This window comes from Protomyctophum bolini, assembly GCF_963924005.1.
Source record: "Protomyctophum bolini genome assembly, chromosome: 14".
Classification (NCBI taxonomy): domain Eukaryota; kingdom Metazoa; phylum Chordata; class Actinopteri; order Myctophiformes; family Myctophidae; genus Protomyctophum; species Protomyctophum bolini.
In genome coordinates this window covers 11,268,915-11,285,655 of record NC_137875.1, presented here as the reverse complement: position 1 = coordinate 11,285,655, position 16,741 = coordinate 11,268,915, and the positions used below count along the sequence as shown (strand labels likewise).

At 43.0% G+C, this 16,741-nt stretch overlaps 1 protein-coding gene across 1 annotated transcript in view; it reads right to left on the bottom strand.

Moving 5' to 3' along the window:
- adgra1b (adhesion G protein-coupled receptor A1b) overlaps positions 1-16,741 on the bottom strand; it is a 202,709-nt gene that overhangs the window by 5,871 nt on the left and 180,097 nt on the right. Inside the window, exon 17 of the mRNA XM_080781504.1 lies at positions 8,913-9,067. Within this exon, the coding sequence (XP_080637630.1) occupies positions 8,913-9,067 (155 nt within the window). The remainder of the gene's footprint in view (positions 1-8,912; positions 9,068-16,741) is intronic.

Genomic DNA, 16,741 nt, shown 5'->3' with positions numbered 1-16,741 from the left:
TGGAGGACATCGTCCGTCCAATCAAATTTATGTGTTGCTTTGTTTACCCTCCACAGTTTACCACCTATGCGAGGACAGAGATCTGACAGCAGGAACGCCCACTAGGAGATTTGTATCGTCCAGAGTCGCCGCCGTTCTCCCGCTGTTAAAACGGTAAGCTGTGATTTATTTTTTTCGCTTTTAAGACCTTTTTATTACCTAAAAGAAAGTAAGAAAGAAAATAAATGAGACCATTACTATGCATCAACAAATGATACTATAAAAACTGGGCGACAATTGTGTGAACAGCCGATCTACAAGCTAGCGTTGTGAGCTGCTATCTTCACAATATCAAACAAAATGTCAAACTTTAATGTATACACACATGTAGATGGATCCCTGTACTCTGTCCGTGCATACCTGCAGGGGCAGATGCACACAGGCCCAATGATGCACACAGACACACAGCAGACAGAATGCATGCGCAGTTGTGCTTCTGAGTAGATTTTGCAGCAGCGACCGTCCAATATAAATAGACTCTGAGTCCATACCCGAGGTGGGGTTGGCGAAAGGGCCTTTCTGTGTGGAGTTTGCATGTTCTCCCTGTGTCCCCTATAGGGCAGGTACCCTCACAAAAACATGCAGTTATCCTGCAGTTATCCTGTTCAGTTACCCTTCCACGCGCTACGTCCGGCCGGTGAAACTCTCCCCTGTCAGGTGAAAGGAAGCAGCTTGGACTCCTCATGCATAGAAGGAAGCATGAGTTCCCCCCCCCCCCCCCCCCCAGGTTGGCAGAGGAAGTGTACCTCTGGAAGTCCACAATTAAAAATGTACTAGCGTAAAAGTGCAAATGTATTGGCAACCAAATGTACCTAAAGTAAAAGTAGTCACAAGTTTTCAAATGTATACAAATCTTTAGAAAACAGCAGATCGACAAGTTACCAATGTGTTTTAGCCAGCAGCACTATAGTACCACCACCCTTCCCTCACCTGACACCCCCCCCCCAATTCTCTCTTTCCATGCACTGTCCCCTGTTCAGTGTCTAATGCGTTGTCCTTTCTCTGGAATTGGCCCAGGATATACTTAGAACAGCTGGGGACGACTCGCGGTCAGACAGGGCAACTCTCACGGGCAAGGCAGGCAGCGAGGCTGCTTCTACACTAGTGTATGCCGTCAACCTATTAGACTAAAATAAGGGGTTCAGTTGGGTTTTAAGTCAAGCGTGAGCTTAGTGTGACACTGCAGTAGTTGACAGGTATGAGGGCCTTGGATTTATTTTCATGCTCATTGGTGCACTGCTACTGTATATGGCTGGTGTTGGCTTCTATACTGTGACCGCAGAATGATACTTGAGCAGTATTGGTCTACGCTTTTTTTCCCTTCTTCTTCTGAGTGTGCACCTCAACAGAATGGCTAAGCACTAATGCCCAGGTGGCCTACATACACAATTGATTTCTTTCTCTTTTTGGTGTGGAAAACCTAGACTAAAAATAGCATTTCTAACCGGCGTTCAAGGAACGGAAACAAACAATATTTTACTCTGAGCGGAAATGAAAACAGAAATTATATCATAACTCGTTCTGAACAAAAAAAGTAATTTTAAATCTAAACTGTTAGTTTTCTCCTCCTTTCTCATCCCTATAATATTTAACAATAAGTCTAAATTGTCTCCATCTGCAATTACGATTTCTTTCCAAACTATCTTTGGGATCCTCACCCACATCTCTGCGTGCTTTCATTTCACCAATGTGCCTTAATTCTCTATCGCAGACACAGATTATTTCTGACATCAAACCAAAAAAGGCAAAAATACACCTGTCCCGCGTGTGCACGCACGGGAAGCCATTCAAAACCTGTCTAGCAAAGCAACAAGCACAGCAGAGCACACATGCTCCCCTCCCTGTCATCCCGAGGACAACGATGAAACGCAGCACCTGCTGCTGGCAAGAGAAAGGGAGACCGTCACCGTCCTCACATCCACCTCCACGTACTCCAGACAAGCCCATCTAAAGCACAGCAGTGGCCTGTTTAAGTACTGGCCAAGCATGGCTGTAGCCAAGCCAGACTTAGCACAAACTCGGCATCATTGCACTCCCTGACCATTCTGGTTAGTGTGTGGAATGTGCATTTTCATCCTTTCCTCACTGAGATCAAAATCACTTTACTTGTCACTTTCGCCCCCAAGTACTTGCATACATAAAAAATATGAAATACTTTTTCCCCTCAGTCACTTGCAGTGCAACATTAAATACATCAAGCCTATTTAATACCAACTGACCAAAACTAAGATCTTGAATGACAAGATCCTAGAAGACATTCTTTTCGTTTGATTAAAAATAATATGCCTCTAATAGACTAGACATGCTGTCTTTCAATCTTTCTGTATGATTTTGTTTTTAATAACAAAGTCACTGAGTAATGTTGACATGTAGTACTACTAATACAAGTGTGCATACACATTGCTTTTCATTTCTGTAATTATTTAAAAAAAATAGGCCCCTATGTTTAAATTAGTACCACTATTTATTTTTAGCCTATGTAATGTCAAATTTGTATTTGCGTCCACAGCGGCACATCAATAATTGTTTTAAACAAATTTGCCTTTTCACAATTATCATATTGAGAGGGGAGAGCGCAAAGAATGTCCTGTGCAGACAATCGGTGAGCCAAAACTGCGTGGTTGATTGCTCTCTAGACCTTCCACATGAAGACAAACGCTCTATGCCAGTGGTTTTCAACCTTTTTCATATTGTCAAGGCCCATTATTTATTGACATTTGAGCCACCATGTGATGACATTTAGCCTCGCAGACCCAAAACAAAAAAATATGTTGTTATGGTTGGAAATGATTTTGCCCACAATTCCTTGCTGTATTGATGTGGTACCATTAGGAGACATAACAGGCAAACGTTGATAAAAAAAATGAACAATTCTCATACATTCTCTAATTGTGTAGACTTCATGTAAACTAAGTAATGCAAATGCGAAGCCCACGCAGCACCTTTCTCTAGCCTAGCCCATTAAGAACAAAAATGTAACTCTTGACAGCGTAAAATGAAACCAAATGTTGGTTTAATTTTACGCTCTCAAGAGTTAAAGATTCATAAGGGTCCATTTGGTTAGCTGGGGGACCACCTGGAAGCCCCTTGAAGGACCACTGGTGGTCCCCGGACCACTGGTTGAAAACCACTGCTCTATACCAAGGTGAAATACTGCTTCACGGGTGCAGGCCGTGTCACCCAAACGGCGTGACTGTGAGTTAAGACCACAGATGGAGGCATTTAAAGTGTGCTGTCCAACACATTGCAGGGGGATTCCTGGCCAAAGGTCACCGCGATATGCCGCCGAACTAGCTGACGGGCCAATAAGCCATCATCATCACCACCTGCTGCTATTGGCCTGTTGGTGTGAGCTGAAGTGGAGCCGGATGAAAGGGGTTGGGGGGGGGGTCTTTAGAGGAGGAGGAGGAGGAGGAGGGGGAGGAATTCATTTGTCTCCAGCCAGCCACTAAGTCTCATTGCATGGCGCTGCTGTCGGGGACCAGAAACCTTGTATGTCCCCAAAGCGGTTCGTTTGCATGAAATGAAAGAAAATAACCTGTGTATCGCTGTTGATTTTGGCAGCAAATCTAGATTTTAGTTTCAGTCATGGTCTTTTGAAAAATGTTCATTTAGTCTAAGGGAGATGACAGCCATCCGTCGAAGAAAACTCATTTCGGTCGCTTGTAGTCGTGACCTTTATTCTTTCGGTCATGACCCACACTTCATCACCATAGGTGAGAGTAGGAACGAAGATTGCTCGGTAGACGGAGAGCTTTGCCTTCTGGCTCAACTCTCTTTTCGTCACAACAGTGCGGTACATACCGCCCCTGCCGCTCCGATTCTCTTTTTTTTTCTCCCCATGAAAATAATTGTCTTTCAAAGTCTGTATCTGTGTAGAAAAAACATTAGAGTACCTAAGAGTAATTGGACAGCCAACTATTGCTGCACGATTCTTGCTCAAAGTTTAGAAATGAGACCGCATACCGGTAGGTGTCTGAATCTAGATTGCAATATTTTATTTTTCGATTAATTGCGTGGCACGACTGAAGTATGACCAAGTAAGGCATTCATTTACGAAACAAAGAGGAGAAAGAAAATATACTGTTATCTGGATTCTGGACATAAAAGGTTTCTCCCCTCAGATGGTACAGTCAGTCACTGTGCATCAACTCGACCGCTGCACCCCCCCCCCCCCCCCCCCCTGCCGCCAGTCACATTATCTCATTCCCAAGCTGCACATGAGGGACAGCTTCCAGAACATTTCAAATTAAAGCCCTGCAATCATGCAGGTGTCCCAGTGTTTGCCTGTTAGAGACTGTGCTTGTCACAGCCTGAGAGCGCCTTTATACTGGTGGGATCCATCTTTATCCTCGATGACTTTCACCCACTATTCCCAAAGATGCAGACCTAGTATAGGCATCACTCAGAAGATATTAAAAAGGAAAACAATCATATTTTACCTTACTGCTGTTTAAAAAATGTTTTAAAATATGAAAGTCTTGCTACATGGTCACTGTCGCCACCGTGATGACGATATTGCTGCATAGAATTGCCATCTCAAGTCATTTTCAACCTTAAACATAGTTTCCTAAAAGCAAATGGAATAATCTGTCAAAAGGGAGAAAGTGTTTGGTAGGACTGTCTTGTATTCAGTTGCGTTATCTCCGTCTTCTCAACCGAAAATTTCTCTTTGGGCCAGCCTATTGATCATTCCACAATAGCAATACAAGTCACATGAAAAGTCCAGCCATACGATCTCTCCGGAATTTACTAACAAACACCTGCAATGGGTGTGAAAACACAACCTCAGGCATCCAACTCAACTCAGAGGTAATAAACCACCTCATTTAGATAAGACATTCTGACTGAGGAAAAAATTACTAATAACTTTAGTAAAACGATGATTACGAGGAGGCGAGGTTTGCAGAATTATCGTGAGGAGGTTATTAATTCAAATGTGTGCCTCCATCTCTTTGCCTCCGTATCTCTCGTAGCACTCGAGCGTTCCCTGGCAGGTGCTCGTGCTGAAGGTTCTAGACTGAAGTTCAGCAGCACACAGTAATTGCCATCATGGCACGCAGAGAAGCCCACACAGCACCTTCCTCTAGCCCGTCAAGAACTGATACCAGATTCTACAAGATGTCTTCTATAAAATCATCACAGTTTTCTGAAAAACGTATGCTCAAGGACCCCTTGTCCCTTATCTGTATTTGGCCGCCGACCCCCATCTGAAAAAAATCTTGTTCCGGGAACCCCCACCACAAGCAATTCTTTATTTATTCTTTCTTTATTCGGATCCCCATTATCATGAGTTAAAATGTTTGCAGTGAAAGAATAGTTATTCAATGATTTGCACACATTTTCACAATTTTTCAATAGCAGATCTACATGCTCGTAGCGTGGCACACGGTGCCGTGCTACGAGCATGTAGATCTGCTATTTTTCAACAGCTAAAGTTTAAAATAATGGTTAAACGCTAAAGTGACACAGATGCGTTCCCGATCTTAATGGGCTAAAGATGAAAAGTACCCCCGATGTGGCTCCTAAAGCTGATCCTCTTAAACATGCCAAAGGCCATGAGTAAGCAGGAAAAAAAATGAAATGGAGAAAGGAAGGAAGGAAAGGGGGGGAAATTCAGGAAGCAAAAAAAAAAAAGATATTTCAAACTGCCGTGTGAGGCTAAAGCGAATAGGACAGAAATCCGTCCGAAAGGGCCAAATAGATTCATTTTTCTGATAAAGCTCTTGAACTCGAACCTATTGGCTCAGCTGCCTCCCAGGTAATCGTGGTAATTAGTTACAGCCTTTGGGCTGGTGCCATGGTGTAACAGATTGTTTTACCGTTGTCCTTTTAATTCCCTTTTCATCCTCTCACCCATTTGGGTGAAATGACACTGTGCTGCTGGCTGCCACTCTCTTACATCTCGCTGGATCAGAGCAGACAAGACAAAAATCACCAAGCCAAAACATTTATCATACAACACCACACCCACTTCAGCTGTTCCACAGACATGCTTCCTCTGCCAAAGCAGGAGGAAGAATTTGTGTATGCATAAAAAAAAAAAGATAAAGTCTGCCTATGCAGAATGAGCTATTTTGCGTGTGTGTGTGTGTGCGTGCACGCACACACACACACACACACACACACACACACACACACACACACGCACACACACTCGACTATAGTGCATCAAGATAAAGCAGGTTATTGTCTGTGATGGCCAGGATCATGGCAATGATTATTCTAAAAAAAAAAAAAGATATTAAAGCAGCTGTTCTAGTCGGCTCCCTCCCTATTATAACCAGAGTCATTGCTTCATTGATTAAATGCCTTTCAGCAACTCCGAGACGTTAAGGATCTCAACATAAATAACCACTCTCAAATAAATAAATTGGAAGGGATAAGTTAACCACCGATGAGTGACAGCAATGGTTATGAGCATTAGGTCAACCGTCGATGGGAATCCAATTACACATTTACATAGATACCCTCCTAGGCACACGGTCTCCTTACAGGCTCCGCCAGAGCTATTGTTGCTAAGCAGCGGCACACTGAACAGCACAGCACCAGCCACGTCTAACAGGAGAATCCAAATTGAATAGGGCCCCCCCCATTTCAAATAAAAAAATGTTCAGCTTCTGGCAATCTCCAACATTTATCAGACTAATTTTCACATTATGCGAGTCATTATTTTTCCTATAACGAAAGTTCTTCCCCTCGTGGCAGGCGGCGTGACTCCGATTGTAAAATTTAATTTCTTAACATGAACAAAAAACCACATGAAAATCCCACTAGGAGAGCCAAATGGTATAAATAGGAGAGCCTTGACAGCCATGTCACTGCAGAGCTACAGACTGGAAGCGAACAAAGCCCATGGCTTGAAAGAATGCAAACTAGCTCTGTACGTCTCCACAGATAAACATTGCAATAACTCATCCGAGTAAATCTATTGTAGCTCTTTAAAAAAAAATGAGCCAGAGTGTATGTACCTGCATGGGAATAAATATAGCTGTGCCTGTACCGTAGCATAAATCAAGAAATACATGCATCCAAGCATCGATGCTCCTCATTCTCAACACATAATACAGTATATATAACACTGTATTAATATAAACAAACCAAAAACAGAATTGTGTTGTGAACCTAGACCTCTTCTAGAGCTGTGGTTCCCAAACTTTTTCATGTCAAGGACCCCCAAATTGACTCTAATTAGCCCGTGGACCCCCATTTTAAAAGATATTCCAGGGACGCCCCTAAGAGAAGAGTTTTAGGCTCTAGCAGTGATTCTCAACCCGTTTAAATTTCAAGGACCCCCAGTTTGACATGCATATTACTCTACAGATCCCCATTTAATGGCTTTTCTATCTCTACTGGGACACCAATTTATATTGTATAATCAATGTTAATGTAACTCTGAGTGTACAAATTTGTACACTGAGTTATAGACCCATAAGGGTCTATTGGGTTCCAAACCCCGGGCAAGTTAAGTTTACTGAGGTTAAGGTTATGGTTAGGTTTAGGCATAGTTTTACTGAGGTTAAGGTTAGGGTTAGGTTTAGGTATAGTTTTACTGAGGTTAGGGCTGTCCATCACAGCGACTGGCCAATCACAGTGTGCACCGTGCACAACCCGTGTAGGCTTTGGTATGTCGCGTCCTTGATGGGGTTCCAGGGTGTCTCCAGCTAAATGTGTTAATACAGCATCACAATTATTTTCAGTTACCTCTTTATCCATAGTTTATATGTTGACTATTCAAAAATACCAGATAAGCTCGAGCTTGTACATCTGCCTTTTTCTTTTTTTTGAATGTTTGAAAAATATTGAAAATGTTTTAAAAATCAAATGGGGTCTGCAAACAACTATATATCAATTGTGTGCCAAGGAGTAGTTTCGTGCCAACTACTGGGTTCAGAGGGATAATCCTACTATAAATGCATCACTTCTCTGCGTGCATACGTGTGTGCGACTGTGCGTACGTGTGTGTACGGTTGTAATGCACGTAACTCGAGGACCGTTTGACCCACCGACTTCATATTCGACACACGCGTTCCACACCCCCACAGGGAGTGCAGTGCCCGGTATCGAGTCGGGCGGACCCACGGTTCGCTCTGCTCAGGCTCTGCCAGTGGGAATCCCCTCAGTGGGAATCCCCTCACCTGTGCAATTTCCAGCCTCTGCCTCAGCCAATTGATTGCCATGGCAACCCCACACCTGCCAATTGATTAGCCTACTTAACCAGTCCACTTGACAACGGGTATTATTAGGTTCCCAAGTTGCATCATTCTCAAGTAGGCCGGTAGCCGACGGGCACGTACAGGTCTAGTAATAATACTAATACAACTGTATTTGTATAGCACCTTTCATGACATGACATGCAGCTCAAAGTGCTTTACAGAGCAATAGAGGGAAAAAAAAGAAAAGCATAAAACGATAGCAGTAATGCAATACAGGACATGAATAACAACAAGAAGGATTTTAAAAGCTCAACTAAAAGCAAAAGTGTAGAAGTAGGTCTTGAGCTGTGCTTTAAAAAGTGTGTACACTACAGCGGCTGCCTGTCAAATAGGTATAGTGGGAGTTTGTTTGTTTGTTTGTTTGTTTGTTAGGTAAGACGTGGTTTTGGTCTAGTCTAGTCATAGTCTTTGGATTGAAACTTAATTTAGTTTTAGTGACATTTTAGTCACCTGGAATGTTTTAGTGTTAGTCTAGTTTTAGTCGACCAAATATCATAAGATTTTAGTCAACTAAATCTACAGTTGATTTAGTCGACAAATCTATTTTAGTGGGCCTTGATGCTCTGATTTTACACTTGCTGAAAATAGCCGATCTATAAGCTCACAAACCAAGTGTAAAATTACTTAAAAGACGGGGCTGCATGCCATCATGCTCACCTCAGCAGGGGCTGTCTGGTGCTGGGGGGCACGGCGGGCGTGTCACCGTCCTGGGCCTGGGGAGGCTTCTTGGTCACCTGCTTGTAAATGTTCCTGGCCGTAACTCCCAGCCACAGCATGGTGGACAGAGACGAGTAGTGCAGCACAACTCCAACCTGGGAGGAGAGAGAGAGACGCAGGAGCACATGAAGGCACATATATATAGAGTTATAAAGGATAGAGTGTGGACCGGGGAGCGACAGCCCCACTCCCCGCTATTCAAGGTTTCATGACATTAATTTTCATTTATTTTTTATTCTTCGTTTTATGACCTCAATTACATCCAAAAAACATTCAGTGGATTTTCTGTGGTCTGGAGCTTTCTCTGGGGTTTGGAAGTCTTTCTGATTTGCTAATAAAACTTTATCTATAAAGCACTTTTCAAAACAACGTTACAAAGTGCTTTCCAATAGCAGAAATGCAGAATAAAATACAGTGTAGCAATATAAAAAGGCAACAATTAAAGCAAATTAAGACATGTACCGGTAAACAGGTGAACGCAAAATAAATCGACCAATAAATCAAGTGAAAGCCATTGTATACAGGTGAGTTTTTAGCTGTGGTTTAAAAGAACACAGTAAGCTTATATGTCTTATAAGGCCTTTCTGGCAGGGCATTCCAAAGCTTATAGTGCCCGGGCCGAGAAGAGCATATATCTTTAATGTAGCTGAGGGCTAAGCCATGCAGGGCATTAAAAGTGGCGATTAAAAATGTAAAATCAATCCTAAAACTAACAGGCAGCCAGTCAAGGGAGGCGAGGACGGTAGTAATGTGGTCAACGATCTGGCTGCTGAAGTCCTATTTTTGCAGAGTCACCTGATGCGCTATGCAAGCAGAATGAAAAAAAAAAAAAAAAGAAAGCAATTCTGGATGGCGGACATACTTATTTTATTACACCAGAATCACCTCTCCACCTGACCTCACACAGCCCAGTGGGCACACCCACCTTGAACAACAGCCAATCTAACGCATTGTTGGCTGATTTACATACAATTGCACTTTTCAGCTTCCTTTTCACCAACAATAAAACACTAATCTTTTTAGACACCAATTATTTCATTAGCAGGGACGTTTTCTGTGGATCTTAAAAAAAGAAGTGCCCATATGGTAGATCCGGCCCTGTGTGGACAGGGAAACATACCTATACCTCCTATGATGTCACTGAGCATCATGAAGGTACTGAAAGACCCACCCACCTTACAAAATTACAAAAAAGATAATTGTCCGGGTGAAAATCACCTGTGTTTTTGTGTTCTAGGGTGAAAACCGTTATGTATTCCAAATCACACAGCCGACTGTGGTGGTGGTGGCGGCATTTCACTAACTCAATGCATGGATCTCATTTAGTCGGAGCTCATAGCACGGCACCGAGTGCCACGCTATGAGCTTGTAGGTCTATTTTTGAAAAATCGTGAAAATGTGGCGCAAATATTTAAATATATATTCTTTCAGAGCGAACGTTTTTAACTCAAATCTTTGCTTCTGCGGGGTCAACTGGAACAACATATTTTCAGATGGTCGGCAGCCAAGTACATACAAGTACATTCCTTGACATGAACATGTTTGAGCACCACTGACATGGAAACATGGGTTTTTCAGAAAACTGTCAAGATTTAGAAGACGTAGAATCGCCCTCAGGTCTAAATGGGTTAACCGAAGGTTGATGTAATGGGTACGTAGGTAGGTAGGTAGGTAGGTAGATAGGTAGGTAGATAGGAGGTGATTGGATGGATGGATGGATATAGATAGACACCTGTATACCAGTAGGAATAGAATAAATGTACAGAATTATACAGGTTTCACAGGGACACTATTACAAGGGTCACATGACGGAGACAAACGCATGTATTGACAATCCACACATCACAGGTTGGCTTTCCTGTAACTTATTTATTTAAAGCTTTGTATGGCTGTCGGTAAAAACAAAGCTCTGTAACGGAAAATGGCAAAAAAGAGAAACAAAGTGCTATTGATCCATCAAGGTGAACACAGGGTTGTCTCTCTGCCTGGAGAAGGAAGCGTCATACTTCAGGTGGTGGTGGATATCAAACGCTTCCTTATCAGTTGAGTTAGAGGACACACAAGGCCTGTGACATGCATAACAAGTCTAAATATGAATGGCAGTCACGTCGAAGACAATCAACATGCTTGTTTTGCCGGAATATATCCACCACGCTTCCTCGTTTTAATATTCATGAATTATGTGTGAGACTGTCTGGGAGTGAGTTGGGGGATTTGATCTGACATTGTTTAAAGGTGTGTGTGTGTGAGACAGAGAGAGAGAGAGAGAGAGTGGGAGAGAGAGAGAGATAGAGAGAGAGGGAGAGAGAGGGAGAGATGAAATTAGGAGGCATTGGATCTTTTCTCCATCCAATCAGCTTTCTGTTCGCTCTGCAAACAGCGAAGTGAGAGGCATCCAATCAAATCAGCTCTCTCCAGTCTGCTGGGTGTCTAGCTGCGTCTAAGGGGACTAACGCTAGCATACCGGAGTCCACATGCTAATTGGAAGTGTCCTTGAGCTTGTTATGGAGAGCCCAAAGTGGCAAATCAATCAGTGCTATATTGTTCACACACTTTTGAGCTTCACGAGAGACAAGAAGATGGCTGCATATATCCGAAATAAGATCAGCAAGGTGAGGATTGGATGGAAGTTAGTAGCGATAAGGCATGGTTAATACTTATTACTTGCGTAAGCAGAGCGCGCAAGTAATAGTTTTCGTCCAGTGCTTCGATGCGTATGTCGCGTTTGATGTGTGTGCGCCGTGCCAGCGTATGGCGTAATGACTACTTTACGTGTTTGATATGGCAGTGGTGTCAGATTACATACATGTATACATAGGGGCATTTACCTTTAATCCTCCCGACACTAAAACATATCGTCATTACGTCACCATCGAAAACCAATTACTGGCATTGGGTCCTTTAATCCACATCTTTATTAGGTCATCATTGAGAGCTAGTTGTACCAGTTATACCCTGACGTCATATGCTGCTACGATACATACGCATCAAACGGGGCATACGCAAAGTAACCACAGTATACCACTAATCAACTTACAAATTACATATACATAGAGGCATTTCCTTTAATTGATTGTTGTTCATTACGTAACGAAAGAATGAATTTGAAATGCTTAAATAGAAATACCTTCATGTTCTCCAACAGATCTCAAAATAGTGTCAGACAGGTAAATACAGTTTGTACCGGTCGACAGTACTTGCGCATTAGTAGGCACTTGCAACAAGCAAGTAGGCACTCCACAGAGTGCACTTCTAGTTCATACTGGGGTGAACCAGTCAATAGAAAATTCTAATTATAACCCTTGAATAGGTTCATTTAAATGAATGACCCATATGCCGTGGATGCCCTATGGCAATATGGCATGTAGCAGAACCTGGGTAGCAGTGATAAAAGACGGAGGGGGGTGATAAGCTTGTGCTGACTGGTCAGCAGGCCTACAAGCCCTATAGGGCTGATGCTGCAGTTGACCAATCAATGCAAGCCGAAGCCGTGTCTTCCCCATGGGATAGATACAGCAAATGACCAATCGGCAAAAAAGTGCTGAAGTGGTAAACGGAGGGCTCAATTGTCACAACTAACGATGACGCCACTGCCTAAAATCCTACGCCTATATACTCATTGTACGACAAATAACTTAAACAGCCGAACCACAAGCTGAGCCGTTGTGGTGCAACTTGTAGATCTGCTATTGTTTTAACGGACCCTTCTATAAACAGCTTTTGTCAGTTGAGTCTGGGCCACTTAGCCAGCGGGCGCCACAGATCCCCCCCCCCCCACAAAAACTAAATTGGGAAGACTCATGGATTTATGTACATGTAGTTAAGGAACTCGACCATATGAAACATGGACAAAGTTCATCACATCACTTTTTGTGTTATCCTTTTATCAAGGATATTGTGTGAAGCTCCTACACTACAGTATAGTACCATACGGGCAGACAGGGTCTGAAGAGCGATAGACAACACCAGAGAGCGAGAGAGATAGAGAGAGAGAGAGAGAGCGCGAAGCATCGTTGTATTAGTGAAGACAATGAAAAACAGCATGCGTGAGTGACAGATAAGAGGGGACAGTTGCTTGAGAGACTGAGAGGAACAGTTGGGAAGAGCTGTGCACAGAGATTGTGAGTGTGTGTAAACGTGAAGGATGCAGCTGAAGACAGTGAAGGAGGCGAGGGGAGGGGAGAACTGACAGAGCTGCATGCATCCACAAAGATCCCCTTGAAGCTCCCTGTCTATGTACTTGCGTCTCCCCCAGGGAGGAGCAGTATAATGCAATGCGTGCATGCGACGTGCGTGCATGCGTGATTGTGTGCGTGCATGCATGCGCGCCCATCTCATGAGACCCTGGTACTAATTATCCAAAATGTTGTCAGGCGAGCCTGGACGAGGCCTGCTTCAGTCCCACCGGCAGCCTGTAATCTGGGCTCCAGACCAAATCTCTGTAGAGTTGTCCTGTTAGCGGCGATTGGTTGAGGGAGGAGCCCAAATACAAATAAAATAAAAAGCAACCATGCAATCACCCAAGGATAAAACGAGATAAACAAGCGAATGAAGTCAAGGAGCTATAGGGAGGCGCTCAACACTGCTGCTTTATTCAAACAAAGCCTTCAGTTCTGCCATTAGACAGGCCTTGTATTACACATCAGTTAAACTTTGAACCTTAAATGCCCCCCCATATCGTACTATTCTGTAGTGCAATAGTCTTGCCATTAAAGAAAAATTACACCCTCGTATAGACTTCTCATCAATCCGCAATGTATTCCAGTTATTTGGGGATTGTTTTTCAGTGCAATGCACACCACCGCAGTTGTGTCGGGACGGGAATGTCAAGACATCTACCCATGGCGAGTTACCTGCGGGAATACTAAAATACACCTTCACACCAACAACAAAACACCAGAAATGCAAGCTATAAGCATATCACCGATACCTGTACTTAATCAGTGTTAACGACGTGTTTTGCAATATGTTTCACCCACTTTATGGTCAATGCAGAATTCACGTGGACGTGTTAAAGCAGCTGGGGTCTATACTATAGACCAGTGGTTCCCAAAGTGAGGTCCGGGGACCCCCAGGGGTCCTTGAAGGAGTTCCAGGGGCTCCCCAGCTAAATGATAGTTAGGAACCAAAATGGACCCTTATGGGTTTGTAACTCTTGTGAGTGTAAATTAACATTGATCTTACAATATAAATTGGTGGTCTCAGAGATAGAAATGCCATTAAATGGGGGTCCGTAGCTTAATGCATGTCAAACTGGGGGTCCTTGAAATGGAAAAGTTTGGGAACCCCATGTCTATAGGGTAAAGGCTTATTAATATAAGTAGTACCTCACTTTTCTATTACTGAAATTGGGTATCAACTGTTTACTCTTGGACGAGCACTCATCTGATTAACATGCTGAAAATGTGTCCGTGCAGGACGGGAACTGGAATAGACAAATTAACAGATACATCATTGTGCAGTCAGGTGTCAGTGAATAGGTGAGTCCATGTGGGCGGCATTTGACGACGACCGCTGGCCGGGATATAGTCAATTACAGTTATGGAGGGAAAGAAAATGAAAAGAGATATCAAAGTCCGAAACTCCTTGAATGCAACAAAATATTTATTAGTATTATTAAAGTAGTGCACAGAGTTCAAAAGCACTTATGGACTACTGCCTACTGAGTTCTGGCTTCTTACTGTAAGTACTGTTTGAACTCTGTGCACTGCTTTAATAGCACTAATAAATATTTTAGTTCATAGAAGAAGCTTTCTAACTCAATATATTTTTTCATTATTTTGGGGCCAGTTTGGAAGCTCTTCCCCCAAACTGTTTTGTTTTATGGTTATCACTTAAGAGTTACGACACGGACGGCGACTTTTTGCAGGCTTCCCTGTCAAAGTATCCTGCCAGGCGGTTAGTCAGGCGACGCTATAGCCGGTGTGGAATACAACACTCTGGGCTGCGACATATTGAGGCGTAGTTATCACACTGTGGAACAACATCTAAAGTGCTTGTGACAAGAGCGTATAAGGCTGTCCCCAAGCCTTGTTTTTAGGATTCGAACTTGGGCAGGGATTTTCGAGCGGACGCAAGAACCATCGTTTTTTTTTAATTAATTGAATTTAAAAAAGCCATTGACTCACCGAACCATCCATCCTGTGGGTGGCAACATTGCATAGTCTATCGGTAAAACAAAGAAACTTTTGATCTGCACTGCGATGCTTTGTGAGCTTGCAGTTTGGCTATTTTCAGCATGATGCAACAGATGGTACGACCTAACCAGAGTCAAGCTGTGCTAGGGAGATCTGCGTTTGTCGGACGAAGCGACACAGCGCTTCCTGGCGCAAAAATAAATAGTTAATGAGCCTCATAATAAGGCTCATTATAAAGTTTGCAAGATAATTTGCAAGTTTGCAAGATAATTCTTCACAGTTCACCCCAAAGAAAGCTAAATCTGTAATTATTTATACTATTACAGGCATGATTATGCTTCTATGCCTTTTTCTTATGCATTGTTGTTGCCAACAAAGTGTTATTTGTCATTTACTATTATTTGTTGCTTGATAATGTCACATTCTATATATATTCCTGTCTCTCTGTAATGTAATGGTAAATGGTCAGGAACGTGGTATTAATAGAGCTCGTTATGTTTAATCAAACTACAACAAGTTTATCTAGCTAGCACATTGGATATGGTTTGTTTCCATCTATTCTAGGCTATCTGCGCGAAAGAGCACTGTAGTTGCGTGCTGCGGCTGCACGCATCAGAGAAATTGCATGTCAGAGTAATTTGGTGTTGGGATTATTGTATTGCAGAACCTTGTCGGGCTTTAACAGGACCGGGCTGGACTTTATGGTATATATTTTCCATAAAAAAGGAAGAAAAACAAAAGGCAGAGGTTCGAGGCTTCGAGCACATTCATTGAGGTTCGAGTGCCAACGTAATGAGCAAATTAAGAGCGAATTAAGGACCGAACCTTAGAAAGTTCGGGGATACAGCCTTACAAGAGAGGACGTGCTATAGCCTCCCAAATGCACCACTGCTCGCCATGAAGCACGGGAATGTGGCTTGTTGATACAGGGAACCTTTGAAACCGTGACTGAAGAATGGAATTGTGCATCAATCTCTTGCGGCCTACAGTACACGCACTGTAAATGCCCCCATGCTGAGCTGAGCTGACAGTCCATGATGCCGTATGATGTTTCAAGCTACCCTCCCCCCTGAGCAGTTCCAACTATCAATCACCCAGAAGGGAATTCCACAAGGGCTGCAGGCTTCTGTCACGGCAATACTGCTGGTCTCCAACTATTATCTCCACCTGTAGCACCGCTTTCGTATACCTCCTTTCCTGTCTTTCATTCGTTCATGGTTGATACATCATCAGTACCACTCAGCTTCATGAAGTCATAGCATTAAAGGAAACTGCCATTCGTCAACGTAAATCCCCTTTAATGCTTGTTGAGAATCCATTCCGCTTCTGTTATGCAACACCTGTTGTCGGAGTATCCATTATGCAGGGGAAACACTCACTCACTCACTCACTCACTCACTCACTGTTTGTGGACGGAGTTGTATCCAACTACAACAAAATATTCTTCAGTTTTGGGCCTGAGAGGCTAAATTTCATGGTGGTCCGTGGCTCAAATGCAGAGTTATTAACCCATTTTGGGGCGGGAACCCCTGTTGGTGTTTTAAGCATTATGTTATACTTGCAATCTTTGTATATATATTCTTTCAGAGCCAACGTTTCTAACTCAAATCTTTGCTTCCTAGGGAGTCCCTG